At 43.1% G+C, this 13,310-nt stretch overlaps 1 protein-coding gene across 3 annotated transcripts in view; it reads right to left on the bottom strand.

Annotated features, from left to right (window-relative positions):
• Positions 1-13,310, bottom strand: part of plxna2 (plexin A2) — a 164,930-nt gene that overhangs the window by 48,486 nt on the left and 103,134 nt on the right. For all 3 annotated transcript variants that reach the window (XM_044212704.1, XM_044212706.1, XM_044212705.1), the window contains exons 8-12: positions 11,726-11,822; positions 9,622-9,736; positions 7,632-7,832; positions 6,774-6,870; positions 6,251-6,450 (exon numbers count right to left, since the gene is read on the bottom strand). In XM_044212704.1, the coding sequence (XP_044068639.1) occupies positions 6,251-6,450; positions 6,774-6,870; positions 7,632-7,832; positions 9,622-9,736; positions 11,726-11,822 (710 nt within the window). The remainder of the gene's footprint in view (positions 1-6,250; positions 6,451-6,773; positions 6,871-7,631; positions 7,833-9,621; positions 9,737-11,725; positions 11,823-13,310) is intronic.

Below are 13,310 nucleotides of genomic sequence, written 5' to 3'. Positions count from 1 at the left end.
TCTGTGCTGCAGAGCCTGTTGAGGCTCCGAGCTGGCCATCATCCAGCCCTTTAAACAAGAGGAGAAGAGGAGGAGGAGGAAAAAGGAGTGAGAGCCGGGAGAGAGAAAACAGAAGAAAGGAGATAAAGAAAGACCAAGAGAGTAAACAATACTGTTCGGTGGACAGAGAAGTGAAAGGAGATAGAGGAGAGTAAGAAAGAGGAGGGCAGTTGGGAGGAGATGACTGTCACTTTGCTGTGTGGAGCTGCTAGTGCTATGTAAACAATCAATATGCTATTACTGGCCATGCAAGCAGAAGGGAAAAAAACAACAGTCAGTTGTGACCGCTTACTGAGCCGCAAAGTGCCACATGATGGCGACCCTTCGAGTGGTGCTGTACACCCTCCCCTCCCTACCCCCGACACCCACTAGGGCATTGCGGCTTCCCTGTGGGACACCGGCATTGTAATCTAGATTCAGTGGACATTAATTGCTCTGGATGTAAAGTAAGTGTGTCACTGCACCGCCTGAGGGGTCTGAATACATGAATCTTTTAGCACTGCTTGGGCATGCAGGGTATAGAGGGGGGGAAACATAATGGCTAAATATATCCATGTCAGGCGATGGCAGCAGCTATTCGAGTAGACTTAGTGATGGTTACATAAGCAATGTAAGGGCCTGAGAGAGAACAAGAGAGAGAGGAGGGGAGAGAGGGGATAGGAGACTATAAGAGAGAGAGGGAGAGAGAGAGAGGAGTCAAAAAATAGAGAGCAGAGGAAACAGAAAGGGACTGAAAGAAAGAAGAGAGCAGAGAAAATGGGATGAGCAGCAGAGGGAATGTGGATGCCACTCTGTTCAGTCCTATCAGCCATGATGGATGACAGGTGAGGCAGGGATGGCGACAGGACAGCAGTGCTGTATCACAGATGGGTATGCTAAAAGCTTGGGTGACCTCCTCCTTCTACCCTTGAGGCTGAAATGGAGCCCTTCCCACGGTGGACCAAGCACAGGAAGACAGTCTAATCCATGCATGAAACCCATTTGACTGAGCTCCCCATTGGCAGATAGAGCCTTGATTCATCAGTGGATCATAGAAAAACCACCCCTTCAAAGGCTCACGCCACCGATGTCTCCAGGCTGGGAGGCGTGAGAGAAGTGCTGCTCTTTGTCTCTGTGTCTGTATTTCTTACACAAACAAAGGAACTAAATCTATAAAGGACCCTCCTTGTACATGAAACTGTGGTTTGATTGCCTGTAAACCAGATCCTAATGACCTTTGTAGACCACAGGGAACCCACTGCAGTCATGAACTGTAGATAATCTTTAGAGGGGCGGAATTTGTCTTTGTATTTCACTGCAACATCCTCTTCTTTGCATCTCTTTCCCTTCTCTTGCTTTCTGTCTTTCATCATCTCGTCTCCCTCAGGCTCGGTGACACATCCTCCTCCTCCTCTAAGCACCAGCTTGCTTGTTTGTCTTAACATACAGACTTTTCAGAGGGAAGAGGAAGAGGAAGCCTCATTGGACATGCATGCACACCCTGCCGCCCTTACTCCCCCGCTCCCACCCAATGCTGCCATGCCATGCTCTCTGTGTAATCCTTTTAGGAGCAGTGCTGCTGCCTGCCTGGCATTGTCACACTGTCAATAGAGGGTAATTCCTAACAAACAGCCAGTCAGCTTGCACATCGCACTCCCCGCTCCCACTCTTGCGCTTTCTGTAGCATAATTTATTTCTCCAGCTCAGGGGATCAGAATATTGGACACTTACCACCACTGTTTCCTTTGACATTCTTCAGGCTTTGGCAACAGCCATAGAAAGACTAAAGAGGGGTGAGATGACCTAAATTGAGAAGAAATGCATTCTAATCCCCAAGAAAGAAAGGGAAGATTATCTGCTAGTTTGAGCAAAAGAAAAACTATGGAGACAGAGAGAAATGGCCGTCAATGTGAACAGCCTGGGGATGTCTGTCAGTGCAGTGTTGACTTATTCAGCTGAAGTAATGGTGGGGAAAGTTGTGCTGATGCAGCCATGGCTAAACTCAATACATACAGCAGAGAGTAATACACCGCCCCAGCTGCCTTCAGGCAATGCAAGCCTAGCATGTCATTGTAACTACAGTAGCTGACCGAGCTGAACGCCATTCTCCAAGACAATTCACAGCTAATAATGTTCACCCCATCTACTGTTAAAATATACAATGTCACCATTTTTACTGTATATATATTCTTTACGATCCACCTTTAATAGGATTAATTAACAGGATTTTATCTCTGTGAAGCTCTATAGAGATTCCCCCAGAATTACACTACACGACAGTAGATGTATTTCCATTCTTGCTATTGCTGGATATTTTGCTTTTGAAATTAAATAGCCCTTGATACAATTTAGGAGCTTGCAGCTAATCTCTTTGTCTTTGGACTCTGCTCAGACTAATTCGAGCATGTCACATTTAATTGTGAGTAGCATTTAATGGCCTTGATAAAATCCCACTGATCACTTGTTCCCGAACAAACTACATCCTAAATACTTTATGGGGTCTTAAATGTCTTGTAGTCAGCCAAGAGATACGGGTTGTGATGAAAAGGAGTTTTTAGTGTGAAAAGGGGAGAAAACAAGAGACAAAATGATGGGATAAGGGGTGTATTTGTGGATGACTGAATTTTCCTCAGTGAGTATACTGATGTTGTGTGTTTGAACAGGCCACTTTAATGTATTGCAAGGTGAAGATGTGTGGGGTATGTGGGCATTATACTGCATGTTGTCTGGCTGAAGACTCACTTTACTGTGCAACATTTTGTTCTTCCTTCTATTGGCTGGTTTAATGAAGGGAAGCACACATACAGTACAGCAGCTCTCTCACTGTTACAGCAGTGAGGAGAGTTCAGTTGTACTATGATGCTGACTGACAGGCCCACCATCCCTGTGGTGCTCAAAATATCAACAATAAGCTTGAACACACTGTGTGAGGGAGAAAGAAAGAAAGAGAGGAATCCTACACTTTTTTCCTATTCTAAGGCAACAGCTAGATGTTTATATTCACTGTCACTGGGAGGCAGGGAAACCTCTTTGCCATACTGTAAACACATACAGAAGCCATGGCCAAAGCCAATTGAAGAGATGCCTTTCATATGCCCATCCAACTCCCAGCTTTATTTGATGTCGTTCCCTCTGCTGTTAGCAGGGGCTTACATCTCTTCAATATTAATGGCCCATGGTGGGAGGCACCATGGCACTTAATAGAAACATTAATTATTCAAAAGGCCTATCTTGTGGTAGGCATATCTACTAATGTGCTAGTATGTATACAAATCAGCTCATGATGGGGGCTTTGGTGCATACAATCAAAACCAAATTTATTAATAAATTCATCCCACCAGGGGGATGTCTGCTTCTTAAAGAAACTGTAATCACTGAGAGACGAGGGGGGTAGGGCGCGGCACAAACGAACGCCGACTTCACCGGCAATGAAGAGGAGAAATAATGTCTGTGTCTATCTGAAGTACGTGCTCATGTGAATCATCTAAATTAAAGCAGAGTTGGTTATGCCACCTATAGCTGTTAACAGACCTGAGTTCAGACAGCCCACAGGGGCTCCATTTCTCTCTCCTCTTTCCCCCCTTCGTTCTTTCCACCTTTTCATGGTTCAGTTCCTCTGCTCTGTCCTTTGTTCTCTCTGTTGCCTCGCTTCACCCCACTCAACTCCTCCATACTCTCCTTGCTCTCATTCACAATTTGAATCTCCAGAACTTAAAGGAAAGATTCCCCCTGCAACACTCTAATATATCAGACAGAAATGATTTAAAATTATGTTACTAAATTTGTGTGTGAATAACGTTTTTGCCAGAATGCCTTTTGACAGCTCCCCTGTAACATTAAACTTGTTGCATTGATCTTTGGTTTACACACTGTATGTAGTTGGAAAGAGCTTTGGCAATACGTTTTTTCCAATCAAGCCGACATCTCAGAATATAAGGCCTTGCAGCTACTGTAGGTGGAGAAATTGATGTGTCTTTGCCTTCGATATATAATGGATTTCTGCCTGACTGTTGACCATGAGCAAGTCTGTAAGCCCTTACTATGATTCTGACAAACTGACACATAAAACTGATGTTCTCTGTAGATATTTGAGATAGTTGAAATGTTGTTGTAGCTCCTCTGAACGTATCTTGAGGGGATATCTTGTCAGTTAAAACAGGCCAGGAGTTATGATCAATGACCAATACACCATTGGACAACAGATGTATCCAATAATTCAAGGCATACTGCACCTAAAGCTGCTTATTGTTTACGAGTACTTTTCTTTGCATTGTTCATTTAATACTTCTGCTTTGTTGCTCAATATGTGATTGAGCAAAAGCCTCATAGATGAACAATGAGCATTTTACTAATTTTGCAAGTTATTAAAGCTAAGCATTTCCCTGTTCTCAAATAAACAACACCTTCACATTCTCTCCTTGCAGTGCTCAAGTTTAAGGCTTTTTCTGCAATCGGTAAATCTCCCATTTTTAGTCCCTTAATGCTTGCAGAGTGACAGATGAAGGTCTGGACAAGTGGTGGCCTTGGTAATAGCATACTGTGATAATAACACTAATGAAAACACAGAGGGGAATGAGGTATGTCCCACTGGATGGTAGTGAGCATGTGCCATAGAATGACAACGAGAGCATAATTTAATTCACCAAGATGAGTCAGAGATAGTTACACAGAGACACACACAGGAAGGGAAGAAGACAGACAGAGAGAGAGAGAGACAGACAGACAGAATTGATGGAGAGGCAGAATTAAAAAGATGTAGGGATGGCCATCTTCTTCATTCTGCTTCTCTTTTTCTGGCTTATCTGCATACAGTATAGCAAATCAATTAACCAAGTCATTAACTTCACTTTTTAATTGGCTGGAGTTAGATGTGAGTATGCAGTGGAGGAATGAGAAGCAAAATGAATCAATGTGGAGGTAGATGGGTCTGGTGGGTTAACCACAATGCACTGGTGCATTACCAAGCCTAATGAAATAGTATTTCCTCCTGGCCTTACTCCCCTGTGACAGCAAACCCACCAGGCGGGTGAGAATGTGTCCTGAGCAAGCAAAGGACTGCTTATGGGAAAACAAATAAGCACTTCCAGGTCATGACCCTGGTGTTGCTGAGGTGGAGGACATCCAGTCATTGGGTTGGGTTGTTGCAATGTCTGAGAAGGCTCAGAGAGTGGGAGGAAAAACAAAGGAGAACCACATACACCTCCTTGTTGTCTTTATGAATAGCAATATATTAAAAAGACCTATAACTGCCAGCTAGCTTCAATTGGAATAGCTACTCACTTATTCAAAGTGGCTGTTTTTCTTTTGTTTGTGTGGTTGTTTTATATGGTTCCCTTTTAAACATTTGTGCCAAAGTTACTTTCAAAGGGCTGGAATAACCTTGTGAGAAGACAAAAGACATTAAAATCTTTCAGCAGGCATCTGTGAATTCTGCACAAAGAGAAGGCAAATGTCAAAGAGACGAGCCTTAAAACTGAATATCTCTGGTCCTCTCTTGCCCTTGGACAAACCCTGAAGGTAAGAAGAACTCTCACATCAATGTACACCTGTGAGTATAACACATACAGTCATACAGGCACATACACAATCATACACATAAACAAAGTGGAGCATATGTTATTTTGCTCTTAAGCAAAAACAAACAACAAATGCCCTCTCAATTACAGAAAGAGATACAAAAAGAAAAAGACAAGACAGGAAGACAGAAAATTTACAAATCTGCAGGCATTAGGTGGGCCCTGCACCCTGGGGAGCTTCTTTAAGGCTTATTCTCATTCTTTTTGGGTCCAGAGGAAAACTGAGCATAGTAGCATAGCTGGTTCTCATGCAATACCTCTCAATGACATTTCATTGTCAAGAGTCCTACCTGTCTCTTAAGAACTCTGCTGTTATCAGTACAACTTTTGTATAACTGTTTAAAAAAACTGAGCATGCCAGGATCATGTGTTTACTGCGCTTTATCGGTTATGACACGCTTTAGAGAATACAAAGCAAGTCTTTAACTATGTAATAGCATTGCCACTGTCGCCAATGACAATGTCTTATCAAGCTGTTATAGATGTTAACTTTTGAAATGTAAGTATAGTCCTACAGTGTCAACTGAGTGCCTCATGATCCTCTATGAAGACCTACGACAAGATGCAGCAACGTGATAGCTGTTAATTGCACATTGATTGGAGCTAGATGCGTGTGGGCAGGCAGGAAGGACAGGCAGAGGATTATGTGTACTGACCTCAGTGATGCGTGGGTTTGTGCACTTGACATTCTTACTGGACAGGTTCAGCCAGCGGGTGGTGTAAGGATTGATGGGAGGGCAGTGGTGCCGCAGGGTACACCTTCCCTCTCCACTGCACCAGCCACACTGGAACTTCCTCTCTGCCTTCAGGCACATGCCGCAGCTGTCCCGCTGGGCTGCACACTTGTACAGGTGCACTGTGGGATACAGGAAGCAGTGGGGATATACAGTGAACACGCAACAACTGAGAAACCTACAGTAAGTATTTGGAGAGTATTTTTCATTTAAGGAAATAAAATATCCCCACAGGCTATCTCTTCTTTTTTATCTCCACTAACATATATTTTAAGATACACCTGTGATTAACATACCATATAAATATATGTACACACACATCTTGAACTCTGCTTAGAAAAGACAATATTTGAACACAGAGAGAGATTAGGAAAATGATGGTTAGACATGTCCATCTTCATCTTGTTTGCCAGCACATATTGACAGCAGCTTCTCTTGTTCTCACCTTGGATATTCTCCGGGTTATCAATAATGAAGTTGCCGTTCCACACCACTGAGAAATCCACAGGCAGCTCACTGATTTTCATTCCCTCGTACAAATACTAGAGGCCAAGGATGGCGAGAAAGAGGGGGAAAGAGAAAGAGAGATTGGGGTGAAGGTGGACAAGAGACAAAAAGAGAGGAGGATTTCAATAGAAGGTTTGGGAATTTGAATTCCCATGAGTCCTTGTAGATGCAGCACTATGTCCTTCCAATATTACCCCAAAGTTATATCATCTCATCATCAGAGAGTTGACAAAGTGAAAGGTCACAAGAAATGAGACAGCTGAACCGAAGCTTGAGCTTCCCTCCTGGCCTTTACAGATGCTGTCCTTAACTGCCTCCTATGCCCTTAATTCCAGCCTTACTTTTATTGTGCAAGTGTGTGTATTTGTGTATGTGTGTAAGAGAGAGAAAGAGAGAGAGAGAGAGAAAGAGAGAAGAGAGAGAGAGAGAGAGAGAGAGAGAGAGAGAGAGAGAGAGAGAGAGTAGTACTGGAGGGTAGAGCCATGCTGCAGTCTTCTCCAGTGTAATTACCTAGGTTGCATCTACTGTGGCTCTACTGACTAAATGACACACATAGGTACACAAACACAAACACACAAACTGTGGCAATGTGGTATGGCACTCGTTTACTACAGACTATAATATAGTAATATAACCTATATAATTACCAATGTACAGTATCTTTCTGTATACTGAATGTACAATGTATACTAAATAATGATTAAAATAATAAAATCACACACACACACACAAACAAATCATGCATCACCAATTACACCAAGGTTGGCACAATCTGGGCAAGCGTCACCCAACCTACCGAGCTGTTCTGGCACTGCACACTGGAGCTGTTGAAGCGGAGGGCAGTGACTCTGTGGCTGAACCCCTGGATGTGGAGGACACACTCATAGCCTCTCTGGCCAGACTGGGGCTGGGGCAGATTCCTGGCCTTCAGGGTGATAGGCTTCACCTCCCCCGCTGGGATCAGAATCTCCTCAGAGCGCACCAGCTGGGGACAATCCTGGAGGAAACAAATGCAGGACAGGGAGCACACATCAGTGCCAACAAAACAGAAAAACCAAAACTGAACTTTTTGTGGTGTTTAGGTCACTAGCAAGACAGTAGACACCACAGTTCCGAATGAGAGTGATGAATAGGAAGGATAATAAGAAGCATGAAGTATGATAGTCTGTGTATCATTTGTTCTTTTCATATTCAATTCAATAAGTATTTTGGAAAACGTCGCGTTAAAAGTCACTTGTGTGAACAGATAAACTTTTACAGGAAACAGGAAGTATAATGTTGCCATGGGTACAGTGAGTTGACTGTGGTTGAGTGTTCCCATTCTTGTCCCATTACACACATAGCGTGAGTCACTGTGTGCTGCAAATTTAGCCTCGGTTTTTATTTTCCAAAATAATTTGTTGAAAAAAAAAAACCCAGTTATGTTGATGTTCAAGCTCATATTCATTACATTAAATCAGCCACCGTCATCGCCTAGGGGAATTGCTGCAAGTTTATCAAGTTCGTCATTTCCTATTTTTGACTTAAGCATTATATCGAAAGTACGAACAACAAGCCGTTTTTTTTTTTTTGTTGGATTCATAAATGAATAACAAATTGTTTTTCCAAATTTTGGATTCCCTATTGAATATGAAAAGAACGAATGATACACGGATTTAAGATAAGTGCAGCTGAAATGGAAATTCATCTTAAGTTTAGAATTTGAAAGTGACTCCTATGTCCTTGGAAAGCTCAGAGCAGATGTCTGAGCGTTGAACAACTCATTATCAAGAGTGGAATTTTGAAATTGCTCAATTGGTGAAGAGAATGATTAAATAAGCGCTCAGTGGTTTACAGTACAAGGCAGCAATTTGTAGGTCAATTCTGTTAGCACTATAATGTGAAAGCAACATTTGCACCAAGAAAACTATCACAGCAGCATTACACATTAAAGCTTTGGTCTTGGTAGCCTTTAGCCTTTCACATCCATAAATCTTGAGTCCTCTTAGATCATAGATATGACATCGTATAGTGATCCCATACTGACCTCTTTTCTAACACAGCTTTATCTGGCAGGTTCATCCTATCGAAACAGCTGCAATTGGTGCTCACAGACAGAGAGAGGCCAGCCTTTATTCATAATACTGACATAGGGTAAAACATCTGATCTAATTAATGACATTGTGTGTGAGTTCCACTGCAAATATGCTGTATGAATTGAAAGACAGGAGCAGGAGTGATGCCCACTGTGGCGTTGCCAGTTGATCCATATGTACTGTAACTTAACCCAAAGGAGCAGCTAACACACTTTGTTGTCCTTTAGTACAAGTAAATGCGTTTGGGGAAGAAAGAAAAAAACACATACAGCAAATTCCCAAGTACTGTCTGTGTGCATAGCCAGAGACACATGGAAATCAACATACACATGAGCATATTTCAAGCAGTTTTTATCTACTGCACATGATTGATTGGGTCAGAGTGATCCTGTGTCATTGTTAAGACACGCTAAGCTCAATAACTCCAGTGATAATAGAGTGTTAATTGCTACTGCAGAGAACAAGAGCTCTGAATGAGAAACGCCAATTCGGAAATAGAAGAGCTTAGATGGCTGTCTTTCTGTAGACATGCCCCAAGGCTGACACAGAGCTGGAACACAGAGCAGGATGCAGGCAGAAGGAAACAGAGATGGGGAATGTGCAGGAGAGAGGAAGAGAGAGAGAGGAGGAAAGAGGAAAAGATAGGAAAGACAGAAAGTTATGCTAGCAAACTTGCACGTGTGTGTTTGTGCATGTGTGTGTTCCACCAACCTCAGAGGCGTTGACTCGTCCCTCCTGGAAGGAACAGCTGGAGGGGTCGTGGGTACACAAGTTGCGGTACTTGCACCAGTGGCAGCGGAAGGCACTGTTCACACATGACAGACACCTGCATGGACACACACACACACACGGAAGGAGAGAGTCAGGAAAAAGCAGCACAGTCAAGGAGGGGCAGCGAGTTTGCCAAAGTGGGGGAAGTGCCACAGAGGAAATGAGTTCAGATCCCAAGTGGGCACCTGCTGTTGTTGTGCCCTTGTGGTTGGCACAGTACCTAATAGCTGCTGGGCCAAGTTCTCCCTGCATATATTTTCTACTGCCATATATTAATATTGCGTGTCATGTGTGAACGCTAGACTGCATATTAGCCCTCATAACCAGAATCAGATGGAGAACGAGAGACAGAGAGCGAGAGAGTGGAGGAACGTTGAGTAATGAGGACAAATAAGACAGTGGCGCAGCTTGATCCTGCAATTACCATTAGCCCTGCATTGTTGGAGTGTTGCTGTAATTACCAGCTGTTAGGTGTGTGTTTGTGTGTGAGCTTTTTTGCATGTACAATATGTAAGTGTGTGTGTTTGTGTGTATGTGCCACTATAGAGGTACATACTGTACTTGTACTGCCAGTGGTGGAAGAAGTATTCAGATCCTTTACTAAAGTAAAAGTATCAATACGATAATGCAAAACGATTCCATTACAAGTAAAAGTCCTGCATTCGTATTTGGGTGCTTAATTATCACTAGCTAATGACCTCAGAATTCATCTTCAGTACAGCACTTGAGTAAATGTCCTTTACAAAACTGTGTACTGGTTACATGGATGAATGGATGGAGAGATGAACAAAAGCAAAGCACAGACAAGAAAACCAGAAGAAGCGACCACCTGAGGCTACAAGTCATGATACTCTCTGTATGTTGTCATAGCAAAGACAACATACACTTTTAATTGATTGTGATGGCATTTACTACACTTTGTATTCACGAACAGTTGTTCGGAGAGTGTATTGTAGTCTCACTTGGCTCTCCCTCTCTCTTTCTCTCTCTGAAATAAGGCTGAGTTATGCATACTTGCTTATTGTGAAATATTCAACAGTGCAAAAGCATGGGGGGGATCTCTAGCAAGCACACTAATTCAGAAGAATAGGGCTGATTCACCTTCTGGCAAATAGAGTGTACAGTATGTGTGTAAGAGGGAGAGAAAGAGAGAGTACAAGTTGGCATCAGAGCGTGTGAGGGAGAGCGTATGCCCTTTTCAAGTGTATGTATTTTTCTTTGCGTGTTTGTGTGTGTGTGTGGCTGTGTGAGAAAGTATGTTTGTTGTCGCCGTTTAACTGAGCTGATGTGAGAGCTGGTAATTGCTTTCTGTGCTACTCAGACAGGGTTCTCAGACAGCCATATGAAGCTATAGGGCAGTGTGAATGTGTGTGTGTGTGTCTGTGTGTGTGTGTGTGTGAGAGAGAGAGATGCAGAATAACATTGCCTGCTTTTATCTGGCAAAGGAAATAGTGGCTACAACATTTTGTTTTAATGTCGAGGGGATAGTGAAAGGATAATATGACATGCTACAATCCCTGCACCCCTGCTAGCGCCACTGCTGTGATATCCTTAGTCTCCTGCTATCCATTCAGTGATACTCCCAAGTCAGCAAGGGTTTTGGATCTAGCACAAACAGAATCTGCCACACTGGAATGAAGCGAGCAATTGCAAAGGCACCGCCGACACTGAGATCTCCAATCCAGGGATTCAATTCAACATCACTCAATCAGGGACAGACATGGCATGAAAACGGGCATGAAATCCCTACTGAAGACCTGTTAGGCAGAAAGCTGCGTGTTTTGTGCTGCAGCGTGTCTGAAAAGAAGGCTTCATTAGCGCAACAGCACAGAAACTTCCTGTAACGGTGCTCAGGGAGCAGCCAGCGATCAGATTACATTAGTCTTTACAGGGGTTATTTTTAGAGGACTGGGGCCGGCTAAGGTTGAGGACAAATTGTAACTAATTCCCAGAGCATTGATCCAGTAGTTTTTGGTAGCAGGTCTGGGGCATTGTTTTTTTGTAAAGGAAAAGAGAATGAATGAGCTCTGAGAGAGATACTCACAGTTGGTGGACGCTGCAGTTGTAAAACTTGACCTCTGTGCTGATAAGCATCTGACCGGTCTCCTTAGAATTGAGCCTCAGCTCAACGCCTGACCAATCTGAAAGAGAGGAGACGAGATGAACATTTATTGTATGCTAATACATTATTATAGTGCAGTCCCTTCATCTTTACCTTATTTTGCATGGTTGTGAACAGCAGACATCACTAAATCTTGTGCTAATAAGTTAGCATGATGTTGGCATACAAGTGCAAGTGTAAGATATCTAGAAAGGTAACATTTCTTGCATGGTATTGTTTATATGCAAGTAAAATAAAAACATTGCTTGTGAATATATATGCACAACAAATTTCAATCACATACAGGGCCATTTCATCTGATCAAATTTAGTTTTCCTGCATTTTGCTGAACAGAGTTCTGGCTGTGCTTCTGCAGCCTCTTATCTCTCCCCACGAGAATATAGACTCCATAAACGTGTGTGTGTGTGTGTGTGTGTGTGAGAGTGTGTGTTTGTATATGTGTTTGTGTAGAGCAGCCTGAATTTCAGATGACATTCAGTGTGTAGGAGGCTTGAATGACCCTCCGTGCCCCGTTCTCTCCACAGCACCTGTTGGGAATCAGGCTCTGTTTCACACAAGTCTGTGTGGCAGGCAGACTAGGCTCATAGCTGACTTCTAGCATTGCACATTTGTCTCACAGGATCTGGCAAACAAAGCGGTACAGAGTTCCCGCCCTCCTCTAGGATTTTATTTTTCCATAGTGGAGAAGAGTGCCAGCTATTTTCTTTCATTTCAACCTCAACATCAGTCCAGAGTCCTCAGTTTTTTCCTAACCTCTCCTTCCACTCCTTCGCTCTTGTTTTAATTTCTCCTTTCTCCTTTATTTTCCCTTCTTCTCCACCTTTAATGTCATTTACTCATCTCATTTCCTCCTCTACTCTCCTCTCCTCAGGTCATCACCACCGCACGATCAATGTTGATGTGCAACAGATAGAAAGGCTTGCTAAGGGACAGGAGATGGAGGAGGCCAGGAGGAAGTGGCCTCAGGGGAATTGATGGAGGTATAAACAGCTTGGAGAGGCAACAAAAGAGGAGGGAGGAACAGGGAAGGTGGTCAAAAGGGAGGAGGGGGATAGAGAGAGAGGAATGGTAGGATGGATGGATAGCTAGATGGATGGAGGAAGGGCTTGGGAGAGATTGGCTGACATTTACCTAGGGGAGAACATTCATATTAGTGCCTGATGCACCAATCCCCATGGGAGCTCTGGGCAAACAGGGCTGTCATTTACTCACAGGGAGGAGGATTACCAAACCCCCAAAACACACAGTGATTTCCACACAATGCACATAATATATTATTCAGGGTGTTTGGTTTTGCCACCCTGCAGCCATCTTGGCTAGCAAACAACAGGTATTTATTGTCAAACAACAGGTGTTAGTATTCATAATGATATATATGTTTGCAAATAAATGAATGCCAGATCTGCAGTGGAATATTTATGGATATATGCTGGAGGAATGCTTGAAAGGTCATGAGTTTTCTATGAATAGTATATTAGAAGTGATTAGCATATCTTTATTCCTGGAC

Source organism: Siniperca chuatsi, linkage group LG10 (assembly GCF_020085105.1).
Source record: "Siniperca chuatsi isolate FFG_IHB_CAS linkage group LG10, ASM2008510v1, whole genome shotgun sequence".
NCBI classification, from domain to species: Eukaryota; Metazoa; Chordata; class Actinopteri; order Centrarchiformes; family Sinipercidae; genus Siniperca; species Siniperca chuatsi.
Note: the sequence above shows the minus strand (reverse complement) of the source record. Positions and strands in the feature narration are given on the sequence as shown.